At 40.7% G+C, this 16977-nt stretch overlaps 1 protein-coding gene across 6 annotated transcripts in view; it reads left to right on the forward strand.

Annotated features, from left to right (window-relative positions):
* PPP3CA (protein phosphatase 3 catalytic subunit alpha) overlaps window positions 1-16977 on the forward strand; it is a 287540-nt gene that overhangs the window by 159606 nt on the left and 110957 nt on the right. For all 6 annotated transcript variants that reach the window (XM_080590673.1, XM_080590674.1, XM_080590677.1 and 3 more), the window contains one exon: window positions 11154-11354. In XM_080590673.1, coding sequence (XP_080446799.1) covers window positions 11154-11354 — 201 coding nt within the window. The remainder of the gene's footprint in view (window positions 1-11153; window positions 11355-16977) is intronic.

Here is a 16977-nt window from a genome sequence, read left to right on the forward strand (position 1 = left end):
ATGGCGATTGAGATTTGAGGGGAGATACGGTTTACAAAAATATAAAAGCATCTTTAGGACAAAAAAGGAGGATTTGGCTTCAATATCCTTTTAAATACAGGACTAGAGGCTTATACCAAGGGCTTTGAAACTGTCTCTGTTTCTGCCATGTATGCCCAGATAAAACACAGCTGAACAACAGTTTAAAAAACAAAACAAAAAAAAAAACACAAAATCCTTTTTTATTTACATCCTGCATGCGTTTTCCCAAGATTTTTTTTTAAACTAAAAGCAGCTTTTTACAGCAGTCCAGGTTAGCTGATGGAAATAAATATGGATGCTGAGAGGTGCTACTTTGGAGACGATTCCAGGGGAAAATTTCTGTGTTGACACGCGGTGGTGTAACTGCCAGTAGAGCCGAGCCATGAAAACAGAACAAAAATACCAGGGCTGATTCATGGCCACATTACTTCAGATTAGTGCCAGCGTAACTCAATTTGGTTTGGTAAGTTTTATTTAGACATCTCGAGCAGGCTGAACCCTGTTTCAAAGCTCGCAGCATGATCTGCTAAGGCTGGATTAGAAAGACCATTTGTTTAATGGAATTACAGCGGCATAACACAGTGATGAATGTGGTCCATAATCTTTAGCACTGATCTATGTGAACTGCAGTAACATCACAAGAAAATTAGTTCTCAAGTATGTTGAAGGAAGAACAAGGAGTTGTTGGGAATTGGTTCATACAATATATTGGAATAGTTTCAATTCTTTTCGTCAGGAGTGAAAGGCACTATTGTTTACAGGGCCAGTGGAGGACTTGTGTACCCTTTCCATTCTTCTTGTACCCTTTCTGAAAATGCTGTGCCGAATTCCCTTAGTGAAGGTTCTCGTAGGTCTTGAATAGACTTTCATAGTGGGGGTATTAGTTTGAACTAGCAAGCAGTATCTCTGCTATCAGGCAAGACAGAACAAATTGTGTTGAGCGTGTGGTGAGTTGATTAAAGTTCAGTTCCAGGAGAAGCCAGTCATTTGAACTGTATTTGAGTATTCAAAGCATCAGCCAGTATGAGTCCGTACAGATACACTTTTATGCTGATTTAAAATCTCTGTCAAAGGCAAAAAATGCTACTAAAGCAAAGCCATTTGGGTCTGAATAAATAAATAATCCATCAACTGCAGTTTCTGACTACATTTTAAGGTTAATTTGGCTCTTGGTGCACTTAGGCCAGGCACGTACCTCTGGTTATAAGCCTTTACTCTTTATACAGCTTTGGCCTTGTCTGACTGATGTGGAAAGTGATGTTGTAGATCTACTTTCTGCATTTCTCGTGACCAGCTAAGTAATAAACCATATTGCCATTTATGAATCAACATGATTTTTTTATTTAGTTCACATGGAGTAGTTCAGACATTAATGTTATAATGTTTTTCATGTCCTGAAAGTTACTGGCTCAGGTAAGGTGTGCTGCTTTTTTTTTTCCTTTTATTCTTTTTCTTTTTTTTTGCCCTGAAGGTTTTGAGGAGAGGGGGGTGGATAAATCAAAATTTGAACAATTCAGACGTGCTACTTGAGGGTGGCATTGGTCAGCACTAGTGGCTTAGAGCCTGGAAGAAGCAGTCAGACTAACACCAAGATCTGTTAAGTGTTCCTATCCCAGTGTCTTTGTGCTGTTGGCTGCAGGCTCTTTGGGCAATGTGTTGATTGCTAGATGCCAAAACATCCTAAATTTGAAATGTGACAACATAAAGGTACTTTTTTTTTTTTTTTTTTTAGGGATTACTTTGCAAGGATAGCAGGAAATTCTATTTCCTCTGCTTGGTAAATAGCTTCACGATTTTCATGTAACAGGGATAGGTGAGCTACTGTTTTGTGTTCCAGGAAGTGACTTTTGTAGTATGATGTTTAACCAAAGCAACTTCTGCAATAAAACATTTAACCATAAATGTTATAACTTCTTCATCTTTCTGTCTAAGACCCTTTTTAACAACTTTATGGACTAATGTGAGATGCATTATCTATGCACACTGGTCAGTGTTTGCATGCTGAAACTTCCTTGTAGCTGAGCCTTGTCCTGATTGAACAATTTTGGAAAGGAAAAGATGTGTGCTTTGCTTCCCCTTTGCATGGCGCACAGCAGGCTTTCACCTGAACTAAGCTGATTTCTGGCCAGACTTGGTTATGGTACCTCATGGTGCCCAAAATCTGTGAGAGGGACCGAACTAAGATTTTGGTTTCTAGGTGAGGAATTGTCAGCAGTGCTTCTTCTATATGTGTTGCCAGATACGAGACTGAGATAGATTTATTAGTGTCTATGGACTGAAATGGTTTGAACAAGAAATTCAGAGCAAAACAGTTCCATAATCTGTGTTGATACCTGTAGGTTATTCAGGTCCAAGAATTGATATTTTTTTTCCAATATATTTAAATAATTTCAGTTATTGCCCACATGCGATTGCTTCTTAATTGCTTCCAATTGGGAACAATAGTTCAGTCTTACCATAGAAGAGAAGTTATCCATCACTCAAGTATCTTGGGGGATGGAGGAGTACGCCTGATTCCTTATCTGAGTCTTGGAAGATCTTTGGTATTTTCCATTGTTACAGGGCTTTTTTTCCTCTGACTTTGTTTTCTCCAAATGAATTGTTCCTATAAAGGAATTTAAACTGTGGATAATGATTGTTCTCTGTTCCAAAAGCTAATAAAAACAAAGCTCAACAGTATGCAGTTGGAGGCCTATGGAAAAACTTGGGTGTAACACAAAGTAGAAAAACAAACTTTGCTGATGAGGCCAGGAAGCTACAATCACATTTTCCAGTTTTAGCTGTATGTTTTGGTCCTAATTGGAAAGGTTTCCTGAAAAAGTTAATTTTTCCTCTCTCTTTTACTTTGTAGTTGTTTTTTATCCATAAACTGTGGACAGGAGGGAACATTAAATGTCAAAAATATTCATGTATGATCTTGAACATAGGGAAAGGATGTATTTTTATAATATTTTACAGGAACACATGTTGTTTTGTGCTCAGTAAGACTGTTAGGATTTGTTTGTTTATTCCAACAGTTGGCCAAAAGATACTTTGGGAATGCCGTTGCTAAATAACCACACACCCTACAATATTATATTTCAAACAAACCCAGTCCTTTGACTTTTGAAACGTTCCTTTAAGGCACCTTTTAAAAAGTGTACCTCTTTCCCTTCCCCTTTCCAACGTGTACTTTTTCCTAGGTTCCCAGGGTGTTCTGTGTGATGCGTATGTTGCCTGTAGATGCCTTTCTGTGCCTTTTTAGATTTTTTTCTTGAGAAAATTTTTTTTATTGCTGATTGATAATGATTGTGGAGGCAAGATTCGAGTTAGATTTGGCTTGTAATGATTCCAGTCTAAAAACTCCTTTGCTTCAACTAGCAGTAATGAAAATTTATATTTGTTACTGATATGAAGAATGTTCAGAGCAGTTGGGATGGATACATGTCAATCACTTCATCAGACTAAAATCAAACAACCAAAGCAGTTTTCTGTGTTTATCCAGGTCTTGGTATGTTTTATTACTCTTGATTAGAGCTCTGAGTAAGAATAATGTTTCACTTCTCTAACCTCTTTAAAGAACCCCTATATCTGAATTCATCTTTATGGCTCTTAAGGTTTCCCACATTGAATATAAATTATACCCAGTCCTGTACTGGTGGGTGGTTCTGTTTTGTTTTTAATGACTATTTCTTTGTGGTGGCTTAAATTGGAATAGCTACTTATGGTTGTTCTTAAGTAAGATTTTTATGAGGAGTTTATGAAGGCATTGGTTATTTTGTCTTTATTCTTTTGAAGAATTGAAGACGGGTTGCTATGTACTTGGCTTATTGTTAGGTCTGGAAGAGGCCAATAATTTGATGAAAAGACCAGACCGATTCTTGAAACTGTGGAAAGGGGTAGCACTGTGACATTTAATCCTCTTGCCTGATAGCTATGAGAATGGGTAACTTTAATGGAAAGACTGACAGTAATTCAGATCTGAAGTTGCTGAAAATAATCTCTTAGCTGAGCCAAATAATTCAACAGAAATGACAGAATTTCAGCCCTGTTCTGTGGGTTCCAAGCTAATGGGGACTTCTGGTGTCCTTTCTGTCCACTGTGTCACAAATATGCTTGCAGAAGGGGCCATTTGTGCCTATTCAAATAACAGAGGTAGTTGAGACAAGATTATCCTGTCCAAAATGTAGCCTCATCATTGAGAGGTGACAAAAAAGTACAGTCCCTGCTTTGCAGCCGGTGGGATGCGACTTTCTCCTGTAAAGTAGCGAGGGTTAGGTGTTATGGGGGGAGAATGGGTCATTCCTTTGCAAGCTTGAGGGTCATATCCTGCAGAAGTGCTTTGTGTCAAGGATTGTCTTCCTATATGTATCACAGAGCTGTGCTGCATGAGGACTGCTTGTGGTGTGCTCGGGCAGATTGACTTAAGTAGGGCAATGCAAGTGAGGGGTGAGGAGGTGATGTGTACTGGCTAGAGATGGATGGAGGAGCTTGCACTGCCCCTGTTCCTGTGGCTAGGGATTCCAGTTCATCCTGTTTACAGGATGTGCCACGTGGCCTTCTGGCTCCTGAGCTCACACGTAGCTTCCAACCTCAAGGTGAAAAGTTGCCCAAGTAGTGGAGGTGAAGGAACTGCCAGCGATTTAGTTCAGGGATCAATCTTCTGCAAAAGTGCAATTATTCCAAGTGAAACTGATAACTTAATTCAGAAAAGCAGGTAGAGAAAGTGCACAACTCAGCATTTTAATTAGGTGGCCGCTTCAAGAGCCTTCGCGTCTGGAAACAACTTGGCGCTAGGTTGAGGGCGCTGCATGACGGACTCAGGCCTTCCTTTTACAAACACCTTCGCAGCACAGCCTCCATCCAGAGCTAGGCAAGCTGGTCGGGGGCACTCCCATCGTCGCTGTTGTGTTCTCTAGTTGTGATTGAAATGTCAAAAGGTATTAAAAATAGCGAGCTAACTCCTCAGAGCTGTAATACTTGATGAAGTGTCTTGGCTAGTTATTTCTTTTTTTTCATTTTATTTATTTTTCTTCTGAGCCTACAGATAATGAGAAATGCTGCTAGCACAACTCATCTCTGTCTGTTTTGTGCAGCAACTTCCGTGCCAACTCGTAGTACCTTTTGGTGATGATATAAATGACTAAAATTGGTTAACCTCTTCAACAACAATAAAGCAACCCTGCCGTGGTGGGTTTTGTACATGTGTTATGTTAAAAGGACTATGAGTTGACTATTTTTAACACAACTGACTGCTCACTCTACTGGTGGTGGTTAATTTTGGGCTGCAGGTATTATCGCCTCTTCTCAAGTGCCCCACTTTCCATGCTGCCAAATGAGACAGCTGTTTAACGTATCTGTCGAAGGAACTCTCTTCTTCCTATTTTTCTCGTAAGTTCAGTATATGTGGGCTTGACTGGGGAATGACCCTTCTCTCTGCTTCCTGAATTGGTTTGCAGATGCTGTTACTCTGAGGTGACTTCATGTAGCAGCACCTTCTTTTTGACGGACTGTTTCTTGATAGGTTATTGACTAGCTCGCCCCTGGTAACTGGCAGCTTTCTGTGAAGTAGCATGCCTTGTTCTTTGGGAGATTGATCTAATTACATCTTTAAACAAATACATCTGTGCCGAGCACTTCCAACTATGCTGCAAGAACTTCTTGGCCATGGGAAAATTGATGCTAAATTTCTGTAGATAATTTGTAATCCTCATAGTTTATTTTATACTGTAGATACGTTTTCCAGACTTCAGTTTCTGCTGTTTTCACCGTATTGGCAATTATTTAGTTTAGTCAAACTGTTTTTGTGAAAATCTGATGAACGTGTTTAGTAAAATAAATAAAGAAGCAGTCCTCAGGTACATAATGTCTTAAAACGGCGCATTAGAGTTGGATCTTTTAGAGATGTGTTGCTAATTCCAGTGATGTTTCAGAGTCAGTAATAGCTTCAAGGTAGGGTTTGCATCAGCTGTGCCTAGCCTTAATGAAACTAGCTATTGTAAGGTGAAACCCGAGAGTTCTTCAAAAATAGCAGAATGAGTTGCACTTGTAGTTCCACTGAGAAAATTTTATTCTGAGTTGAGTTTTTCACTCTCATACGAATATTTGGATTTTTACCGGTTAATGACATTTTTTACTCTCAACTCAAATGGACAAAAAAAAAGAAAACAAGAACTTGCATATGTTAAAAGTGCTATTGTACAAAATTTTATATTTAAAGAAATGATGTCTTCTAAGTAACTCACTCTCCTGTTTATTGCTCCTTAAAATACCTGCTAGGAAAATGTGCAGGTTAAGAGAAGATCACAGTGATCTGGTTGGATTGAATGGCTAATCTGTCACTGGATAACTTGTACGTGGAGACAAAAACATCATCCATCTATATGCTGCCTGAGGAAATCTGTGGAAAGGGACGTTTGTCATGTGGCAATTCTGCGCACTTTCTATACGTGTCAGCATTAAGAGAGATTTTGGCAGTGCTTTTTCCCCCCTTTCCCTGCTTTGGTGAGCTCTGTGCTGCCTGGGAGGCTTCGCTCTGTTCCTCTGTCAGCTATCAGTGACAGTGACTCATTCGCTAGCTCCTATCTGCCACCTGAAGTAAGTCGTGGAAAAAAATATTTACTTCGTTCTTTCCCTTTTGGTTCACAGAAACCTTGTAAGCCAGAAATTCACGGCTAAATGTATAAGAACATAGACAATCAGATCACAAAATGTTAAAAGTAGGTCGAAAGGTGATCCGTCTGCTGCTTTATGTATTGGCCAGCGTGACCGTGCACAGTGTATGTGAAATGGGGGTAGACTTTCAAAGTCAGCCTGAAAAAAGTATTTAGGTAGCTATTAAAAATGTTACTGTCCTTTGAAAACGCGGTTTTGTTGGAGTTTCTGAGGTGGCAGGGAGACATTGCGTGTATCTGGGTCCAAAGATCATGAATAAGTAGATGGGAGTGGGGTGGGGAAAGCTGCAGCGACCCTTTTGTGAGCTTTTCTTCTGCGTGTGGAGGAGGCATCGACCTGTTCACGAACCCGTGCTGTCACCACTGCTGCTGTGCCAATGTTTCTTGAAGTGCAGAATTGCAAATTGCCATCAAACAAAGGCAATATATTGTAATACTGAGGTGATGGTAGGCACTGGTGTGTTTCCCCTACAAATGAAGAAGAAAGCATTTACTTATTTCCCATAGAAGTCCGTCATGCTCTAGCCATAGTTACAAACAGACATACGGCATTAGTTGTATGAAATTACAGGACGAAGTTTGTTACAGAGGGGAGATAAAATGCAAGGAACTTGGATATTGATGATAGTTTTTCTTACGGGCAGCCTCCTCTGAGAGTATTAATATAGTGTACAGCTTCATTTAGAAATGAATAATATATAAACACAATAATGCATTCTTTGCCGCATGCTTGTATTTTATTTATGTGTGCGCACATGTTCAACACTAATTAAGCACAGCTCTTTATGGTTTATTTATTTGTTCTGGAGAGGCTGCTTAATATTTGAGAGAAGCAGTAACAATGTGTCTGACCTTTACCGTGGCTGTGTTATCAGTAAGATGGGTTCTGCAGGAGTCTGCAAGAACAGGAAAATAGCAGGTTGATCTTTTTCTCCATTTGCTGGAACACGTTCAAGAGACCGGGAAGCACAAGAAAAACAACTGCCACCACCACCAAAAAAAACAGCGAGTGGCTCAACAGTTTTCTTGTGTTTTCAGGTCTTGGGAGGATGCTGCTGACACGGTGAGGTAAAGGGTTAAAAATCTGTTTCATTGCTTTTTGCTATGGTCTGTGTTTTATTACCACATCCTGGTGATAGTATTTCATATGGCGAGCAGTTTTTCTTGTTTAATGCTAATACCAGGAAACAAATGGTGTGCCTTTAAAAGGTTTCAAACAACTATAAATGGAGGTAGCGACCAGGCCTTATATTTTCCAGAGTATGGATAGCGTGCATGACTTCTTTGTCTAGTGTTCTTGTGGGATTTGTCATCAAACTTCTTCAAAACGTATTTGCTATATGCACACATGTTTTATGGCCTCTCCCTTTTCTTCATCTGAGGTTGCATCCCCATCTTTGTGCAGCAGGGACCCCAACTCTCGTTACAGAAGCACCCACCGGGGCAGTGCCAGCAGCTCTAAGCAGCCATCACCTCCTTGGGCTCTTCTCCAGGGCTCCTCCAGCAAAGCCTTTGCCAGCCACCCAGTCCTGGCTCTGCTCTTCCCAGCCTCTGCCTCCAGCATTTTCCCTCCCAGGGTTTTTTCCTGCTAACACAGGGGCTGCTGCAGTATTTTTCCTCACCTCTAGATAATCAGAGTATCTAGCAGAGAATTATTCAAGTACCAGAAGATTTTGCTTCACAAAGAGATCAAAACTTAGGTCATTTTTTTTGTAAAGAGGGGAAAAAAGGTTGCAACTGATTCTTTTTTTTTTGTCTTAGCTACATACTCTTCCGTATTGTGCATGCTGTGTGCACAGTTGCCGTCTGGTTAGGCTCTCAGTTTTATTTCTGACAAATACAAAACCACTGGGGGAGAGAGAGTTATTTGTTGCTTGCACTAATATCATAGGTTTAAGGAAAAGTAGAAAAAGCAAGCAGGTGTGGAGAAGCTGATAGATGCCTGTGTATTTGGATGGTAACGCTGTATAAAGCAATGGAAACTAAATGTTTGTTATATTTATAAGAGGACTGTGATTGATCCTGGCATTTGTTGGCGATTCCAGTAATGAACTCTGTTTAACTGATTTCCACATGAACATGACCATTTCTTATGTTGTTCTGTGGAAGCGCTGTGTATGTGTATATACAAAATTAATATTCTCATAATGGAAGATGCAATTTGTGCTCTATTCAGTCGCTCATGTTTGTGCTAATTAATCATTAATCATCCGCTGTTGGAACAGTATCTTTTTTTCTTTAATTAGCCACTGGTACATGTTTGTTAGAAATCTGCCTGCAGAGCTTTTCCAGTGCTGCAGTGTGGGCCATATTTTTCTGTTAATCAGTAGGTAACATCTTATAGCTTGCTTTGTTTGTGTGCTTGCTTGCTTGTTTGTTTTGCTCTCTGTCTTTATAAATGTAAAAATCTCCTCGTGGCATGCATTTGTATATGGCGGTTACCTCCAAGAAGCAATATGCTGCATAGGTTTTTATACCGCGATCCCTTAGGGGAAGAAGAGAGGCTTCTGTCTTGCCAAGGAATGCAAGCTAATGGTAGCGCTTCTTCCAGCCACGTGGACTGGAGATAAGCAACAACTTTCTCCTCTCCTTCCCCCATTCAGGAAGGATGAAGGATTATTGTAACTAGCTGGCCTTTTATTTAAGTTCTTCTCCAGCAGGACGATAAAGACGTGGAGAACTGCTGAGTTCTCCCTCACCTTCATTTATCTCACAATGATTTGTTTTTTTTTCTGTGTTGTGTAACGAATTGTTCATAGCCTGTGTAGATCGTTGACTTGCTTTTGAGGAATTGAGGCCTACGGTGGGTATACCTGAAAGAGACGCAAAGCACAAAACCTCCTGATTTTTGTGAGTGTCGTGGGCTACGCCTAACCACAGTAGTTGCAAAAAGTAAAATGAGGTTTTGGTCTTTACCAGTTTAACTCTAATTATAGAAGTAGCAGTCAAAGCATGAACTAATTTAAAGCAGTTTAGGAGTTCTTGTAGATTGCTTGAGAAAACTGTAATGGATCTGGGGAAGGCCCTTCTGAAACCAAGGGCTGCGTTTCAACTTCGTTGTTCACTGCACACATGAATCCAGGTGGGGTCTGGGGCTTGACAGCACTTCACCTCTTCCCGATTTTGTTCCCTTTTCTGTCTGTTCTCCAGTTTCAGTGAATTTCATAGACCCGTATTCATTAGTCCACACCAGAGTATTTCAGTGCATGGACTACTGGAGTCAGGGCAGCAAAAAGTTGAGACAAAAAAAGAAAGTGTTTTCTGAAGGCATGTGTGTTTCAAGTATCAGTGGAAAACAACTGCACAGAATGAAATTGTTTATTATCTGCTCCGCTACTTCTGGTAGAAGTTCTTGGGTCAGGCTTTAAACGATGTGTGTGATCTGTGGGCTGCTTCCAACGCACAGGGATCGTGAAATGTGAAGAAAATTGAAACCAACAGACATACTGGTCTGCTGTGTCTCGTTTCTCACAGTGTAGCAGAGCTCCCAGGAAGAGGCTCGGCAGGGGACAAAGGCCCTTGGCAGGGCCCAGGTTGCTCAGGGGATGCAGGGCCGAGGTCAGCCCTGCAGCTGCCTCTTCCCTCTCGGAGCTCCCCTATAATCTGACTGTCCTGCAGCTGTGGCGGGGAGCAGGGTAATTAACCCTGCAGCAGGCAGTGCCTAATGCTGCTCTGACCGAACCGTGAGGGAAAGGGGGTTAAGCTGGGATAACGCTCCAGCCTCATCCTGGCGGCTGACGGCACCACCTCGGAGCCTGCTGGCTTCGGGAGAGGGAAGGCGTGAGCGTCTGAAGTTTGCTCTAAGGCCGAGCCCGTACGTGACGGCAGTGCGCAGACTGCTAGTCGTTGCCGTGTTGCTAGGGCAACCAGCTGATTTATTAATTTATTTAAAACTCTAGGCCGATGCAGCTTTTGCTGGAGTGGTCTGCTTTGCGTGCAGGTGCGCTTTGGTGGTGGTGGAATGCGTCTCGTGTAACTGATCTGGAGAAGACATCTTCTACCTCCTCCCAAGTCATTACAGAGAGGACAGTCTTGGAGTTCAGCATTTTAATTGGAGTGTATCTGTGCATGTCTGTGCACAGAAATTAAATATCACACTGGTTTGTGCATCCATGTCGATGCTTTGCAGTGCTACCAGAGCCCTGGAAGCTCCACTCCCTTCTTTCCCTGAAATCCCCATGCCTTTTTTTGTTTTGTTTGCACATATCTATCTGTAAATGTGGCATAAGTCTTCCTTTCAATTTTGTTATAAACACGAAACAGTTGTTCTCATATGCGTGGATAACTCAGTCTGCAGAATACGTATGCTTCAGTGATATCTTCATTTATGTACCCTTTAACCCACAAGATATAAGAGGCAGTAGAAAATTCATTCCAGTACTGTTCAGCAGTAGAGATGACTCTTTTTTTGAAATGTGTCATGATTAGTAATAGAGGCTTTACTGTAAAAAGTGATGACACTTTTTTTTCTTCATGCAGCTGTCCCATTTCCTCCAAGTCACCGGCTCACAGCTAAGGAAGTGTTTGATAATGATGGAAAACCCCGTGTGGATATCTTAAAGGCACACCTTATGAAAGAAGGGAGACTGGAAGAAAGCGTTGCTTTGAGAATAATAACAGAGGGAGCTTCAATTCTTCGTCAGGAAAAAAATTTGCTGGACATAGATGCACCAGTCACAGGTTAGTATGGAGTTATGATGGTGGAGGTGATGGTTGTTGTTTTAGGACGCGTTAAATAATACACTAGTGGATGCAGCTTCCTAAGGAGCTGAAAGGAAGCTTGAAAATAACTTACGCTCTTCAATTCTTTATACTCTCTTTGACTCTTAGCGCTAAGATAATGGAGGCCATCAAGCAGCTTGTAAGAGAGGAAATGATCATATCTGCTGAACTCCCAATGTTTCTAAATCAGACAATGTTTTTAGCCTATATGAGATGATTAGAAGAACTTTCTTAAACTTGAAAAAGGTGTCTGGCCTTTTGTACCAGGAATTAATCCAAAAATGTTATAGATGTCCTTTACCATAGTAGCACTATTCAGACATACACAGTTTGGCTCTGAAGGAACGATGGTGGTACAGTAAATGGAAATTTTAATTAAAAGTTGAGGAAAATAATGAGTACAGCAAAAAGGGAAAAAAATTAACAGAGTCCCAGTTTGTGTTGCCTGGGGAATTAATGAATTGTGCTGGCTTCAGAACCCATTCTGCCCTTGACTATCAAATACTACCACCCACTCATTAATCCTCAGGAAATGCCTTATATTTTGAATTTCCTTCTCTAATTGTCTCCTGCCTCGACTACATTCTGAACGTATGAATGCATTTGCTTGTTCTAATGTGCCTCCTCCCCTGTTTTGTTGCTGTTATCAGATATTAATACATTTTTGGCATGAGATCTATCTGTGGCACAGAAAGTTAGTTGTGGGGCAAAAGATAACTAATTTTAGTCAGCTTAAACTGTGAAACCAAACCATAAACTTGGTTTAAAAAGGCAAGTCTTTTTGTCACTTGTTTTGTTCCTGGGGAGGCCCCCTCACCTCCCCAAGCAAACAAACAAAAATCAAAGAAATATTTTCTTCTATTCTTTCTAACCTAGAAGGGTTAGCGGTATCTGTCTTGTACTGGTAGCATTCACAAAAACATACATAGAAATAGAAAGCCTTCATTTTCAGGAAAACTTTTCTTCTCACCAAAGAGCATAGTGTCTGGACTAGAATGATGCAGAAGTTATTAAAGCCTATAATTTTTAAAATGACATCCAAATAAGGGATTCTGGGCTGACCTGGAGAGGTAATGTATATCATCTCTTATGTAATAATTAGCTTGTCACGCTGCCTTACAATTCTGATGGAAAAGATGTCAATCATATTGCAGCTCAAGGATGAATAAAGGGAATAGGATGAATAAAAGGATCCCCTGAGTAGACTGAGAATAGTGTTCAACAGACATTTTCTTTGAAGGGAGAATACAGGCTGTTCAGGATGTTAAATGGAATAAGTTGTGGAGAGGCAGTACCATTGTCCGTAACTGAGTGGCAGATGTGCAGAAATTCTGCCTGCTGTTCTGTGGAATATTTAACCTACTGAGAGACAGAGACTGTGGGATAGGTCTGCTGTGTCCTGACTCATTTCCATAAGTCCATACTTAAAAACAAACAAAAAAAGAACATTAATTTTATTGCTTCTTAAATGCTTTTGAAGGTGTGTGGCTTGTTTTGAATTGTATTTTGGCGATTAATCTCCTGAAGGTTACCCGATTGTATATCACTGGTATAATTTAAGTCTTTGATTCTTTTTTCAGTTTAGCCTACGTCTTGCTTTTGAAATTATTCTTATGCGATGATTGTGGTACTGCAGCATTCTTCAGGGTAGCTGATAGGTATTCTCTTTTAAGCTAGCGTAGGAAGGCTGGAGTCCTAATGCTTGTTAGTGGGGTAGCTGAGAAGTGCTAATGTTCTGTATGAACAAACATGAAAGCTGGAGTTGTGAAAGTGATCATCAAAAGAAATAAAAAATATGAAGGGAGGTTGGCAAAGCTTGTGAGACATTGCAAGCCTGACGATTTGCTTTGTATGAATAGCATGACAGCAGATGACTGGCTAATGAGAATATCAGTTGACCGATGGCGTGGTGGAAGTGCAAGGTATACAGGCAATCAAGAAATAACTATGGAATGGAGGAAGGCTTTTTTCAAGCATACAGAAAAATAAAATCACTGATATAGTGGAGAAGAGAAGAAATTTATAGATTTCAGACATGGCAGGCAGTCTTGTTGAAGAGTGTCAGTCATTAATCATTAATATGAGATTCTTTGTGGGAGATGCATTCATCTTTTAGAAACATATCCCTGTAGCTGGTTGATGAGATGATGATCATCAAAAAGGGAAGGGGGAGAGAGAAAACTAACTCTTGAAATAAGAGCATTGCAGATTAGTGCAATCGGATACTTGTTAAAAAACATGAAAAGTTTATTTTTCTTGAAGCCTTGTGCAGCTATCCCTTAGCTTGAAATGTCTCTTTTTGTTCATTTTGAGGGGCGAGATAATATTCCTCAGAAAAAATATCATAGTTCTGCTTATAAGTAGTAATATGAGATAGAGGGTACATAGAAGACCCTGATTGGAGGGTGAAGATGATTTGTATAATTAGGGGATGGGGCAGAGGTTCTGCGAAGAGTCTTAATGTGGAATGCATAATCCATTATTTTGTATCTGTGTAAAACTTATTCTGATTCAGTGGTGAGCTGGAAGTACCAATATGATTGTCATTTTGAGTTAATATATTTTGTTTTCAAATTTGTCAGGGCTTTCCAAATTCTCCTGATTAATTCATTTGAGACTTTAGCTCAAATTCCTACAGTTTGCTACACGCAAACTATGCATATATGTATGTTACAGCTCTGGCTTATAACCAAGGTGAAGTATCCCACAGTTGTTCCTCAGGGCTGCTGTTTGCTGGTATGAGTCTGACCAGAGCCTGAACTAAGAAGAGACTCCAAGTCCATGCTTTCAGGGATCTCTTTTTACATCTGGAAAGCATTTAGGCAACTTTGTTTTGACTTTTGAAGGTGAGTTTGGAAGGATGGAGAGAATTGCATCAAAATAATAAAAGCTATGTAGAGGGGAAGGCTGAAAGTAGGTATTAAAAATGGTCCCAAGGACTGCTCAGAAGAGAGCAGGGAAATGGTTGAGACTGGCCACTTGTCTTGGCCGAGAACGTGATGGAGGTGGAAAGCTTGGGAGATGAGGGGAATGAGGAGCCAAGAGCGCTGAGGCAGCAGGCGATGGCTGGTGGCTGTGCAGGCCAAGCAGGAGGCTGGCGGGGTACTGGGGTAGCTGTGCAAGGCACCTGGGCTGGGAGGCGGAGGGGGCACATGGTGGTGTGGGCCTGGCTGCGGTGGCAGCTGCCTGTGGTAGGAGCAGTTACCAGCACAGACCTGTCTCGTGGGCTCCACAAGGGTTGTGGGGGCTTCTAGGTCCCTAGCCTGGGGAAGAAGCGAGCCAGGCACCCTGGGCTACCAGGATGCTGTCTGGTTGCCTGCAGCACCTTGGAAGTAAGTATCCCTGCCAGCCTTCATCCCCAGGGGAGTGGGCAGCCAGCAAGGGAACGGGGATGCTGCCACCTTCCATGGCTTTGAATTGTTTGACTTCATCTACACCATCTTCTCTTGGAGGCATGTGGTCTTTTTCTTAAGCTCATGGGCTCGATGAGGTTGATGTACCACTAGCCTACAGCTGTTCAGTGTTCAGATGCAAGATGTCTGTATAGCAGCCTTAGAATTCCCCATCCTATATTATGTACTTAGCAGTATAATGGCTTGTGGTGAAATTAGCTCCTTTTTAATTGGTTCTTTCAAAAGGCTAAAAGGAAGCATAACTCTGAACCTCCCTGATGGCAATATTACTGGAGTGACACCGAAGAACACTTGGGGATGCCAGATTTAGGATTGCCTGAATAGTTCTATATGGCCTTATTATATGCGTTTCATTGAACGCTCTTACCTGCATGCTGAGCACTTGCCTCTTTGACTTCAGTGCATAAGTGTACGTGTCGACTTCTGTGGCATTATCTATAAAATGGTAATTTTGGGGAGTTTTGAATGTGTTCAGTCAGGAAAAAAAAACAACTGTAGGTAGAGGCTTCGAAGGGAATGTTGTCTTGTGTAGTCCCAAGCTGTAAAACAGACCCCTTGGCTCGCTTGTGTTGCAAAGACAGTAAGTCATGCGTGTCTTTTTGAAGTAATGAGATACTGTTATGCTGAGTGGTGTTGAAAGGATGTGAGCAAGTTGACCATGCTGTCTTCAGACCAGGGTTTATCAAAGTTTTGTAACTAAAGCATACTTCATGCAAGTGAAGAGACCACAACTTGGAAATTGGTCACTGTCAATGGTTTATTCTGTCCACTGCATTGAAAAAGGTGGAAAGTGACAATATGATGAAGGAATTTGTAGCATATGCGAGAGAGGTTGTACTTGAAACCTTAATTTTGTCACATCCTACATATGGAGGGTTTTTTCTCCTCATCATATTTGTAGTGTTCTCTTTAATTACTTGGTGTATGATTTATTGTCATTAGTGGGCCTCAATTCACAGGTCCTTTTCAGAGCAACAAAACCTTTTGAAACACGATATATTGTTGTTTTCCTACATCTGCAAAAATCTCTACAAAAGGTTAAATGGTGTTATTCCATCCCCTCCAGATTAATAAAACAGAAGAAGTGAACGGTCATATTGCAGGATTTTATTTCAACAGTAAAGTAACTGATGGCAACAGCCAATTCTAACTTTAAAGCTGGATCTAATTTTGAAATTGGCTCAGTTTTGAGTCTAGTGTGTTGCACTTGATGACCTTCCAACCTTAACATTTCTGTGATTCAAATTTATACCTTCTTAAACGACATCAACTCCAGAGTAGACCTAGAACTTGAGTGGTTTGTCTAATATATTTCATTGTGCATCTTTTTCACCTTTTGAGTTGTTTCTTGAAGACGTTGTTAGTTTTACAGATACTGAAAGGAAATACCATATCTTTTGTATATATGATAGCACGAGTGAATAAATTTGTAAGAGATTTGTGTTGGGGTTTTTAAGGTAAGTCTGTTTTTCCTGTTTAAATATTTTAAAATAAATTAGCATGTACTCCATTTATTCCTGTAACATGTGGCATCTCTCATTGTATACTCGGTGTATGCACCTTTTGCTTAGTCTCTGCCCATCATTGCTAAGAAAAGTTTCCTCTAGTGAACTAAGAACACAAAAATCTAAGTCATACATATCTTTATAAACCTGTGCATTTTTGCACATGGTGCTTATATGTAATACACCCACATTACACAGGCAGCTAGCTGCCTGTGTACAGATATTCTCAATTCTGTTTGCCTGGGTACCATCACCAGCAGTAGCAATGACAGCAGTTTCTGGCATGGTGACAGTAGCCAGGCCACGTGCAGGCATGGCGTGGAGCTAGCATCTCTCAGTCTCTCGTTTAGAAGAACAGGAAAATAGAACCAGATCATATATTTGTTTTACCTAAACTTTCACATCCTTTGTTGAGAATGCACTTACCGTGTGCTATCCTGCGTGCAAAGCTTTCTGAAATAGTCTGTTCCTTGGCTATGTTGTTTGCCTCTACAAGTGCTAATTTTTGGAGTTTGCATGTTTGTAGATGTTGTAGACACACAGAAAACACTGTTGCTTGCAGAGCCTTCCTTGTTATTTGCATTGCATAATTTAAGGTCGGTAAATACACATTTCCAATAGGCATATAAGTATGTTAAAGGATAACGCACCCACTTGCAGTTT

This window comes from Anser brachyrhynchus (assembly GCF_964034855.1).
Source record: "Anser brachyrhynchus genome assembly, chromosome: 4".
Classification (NCBI taxonomy): Eukaryota; Metazoa; Chordata; class Aves; order Anseriformes; family Anatidae; genus Anser; species Anser brachyrhynchus.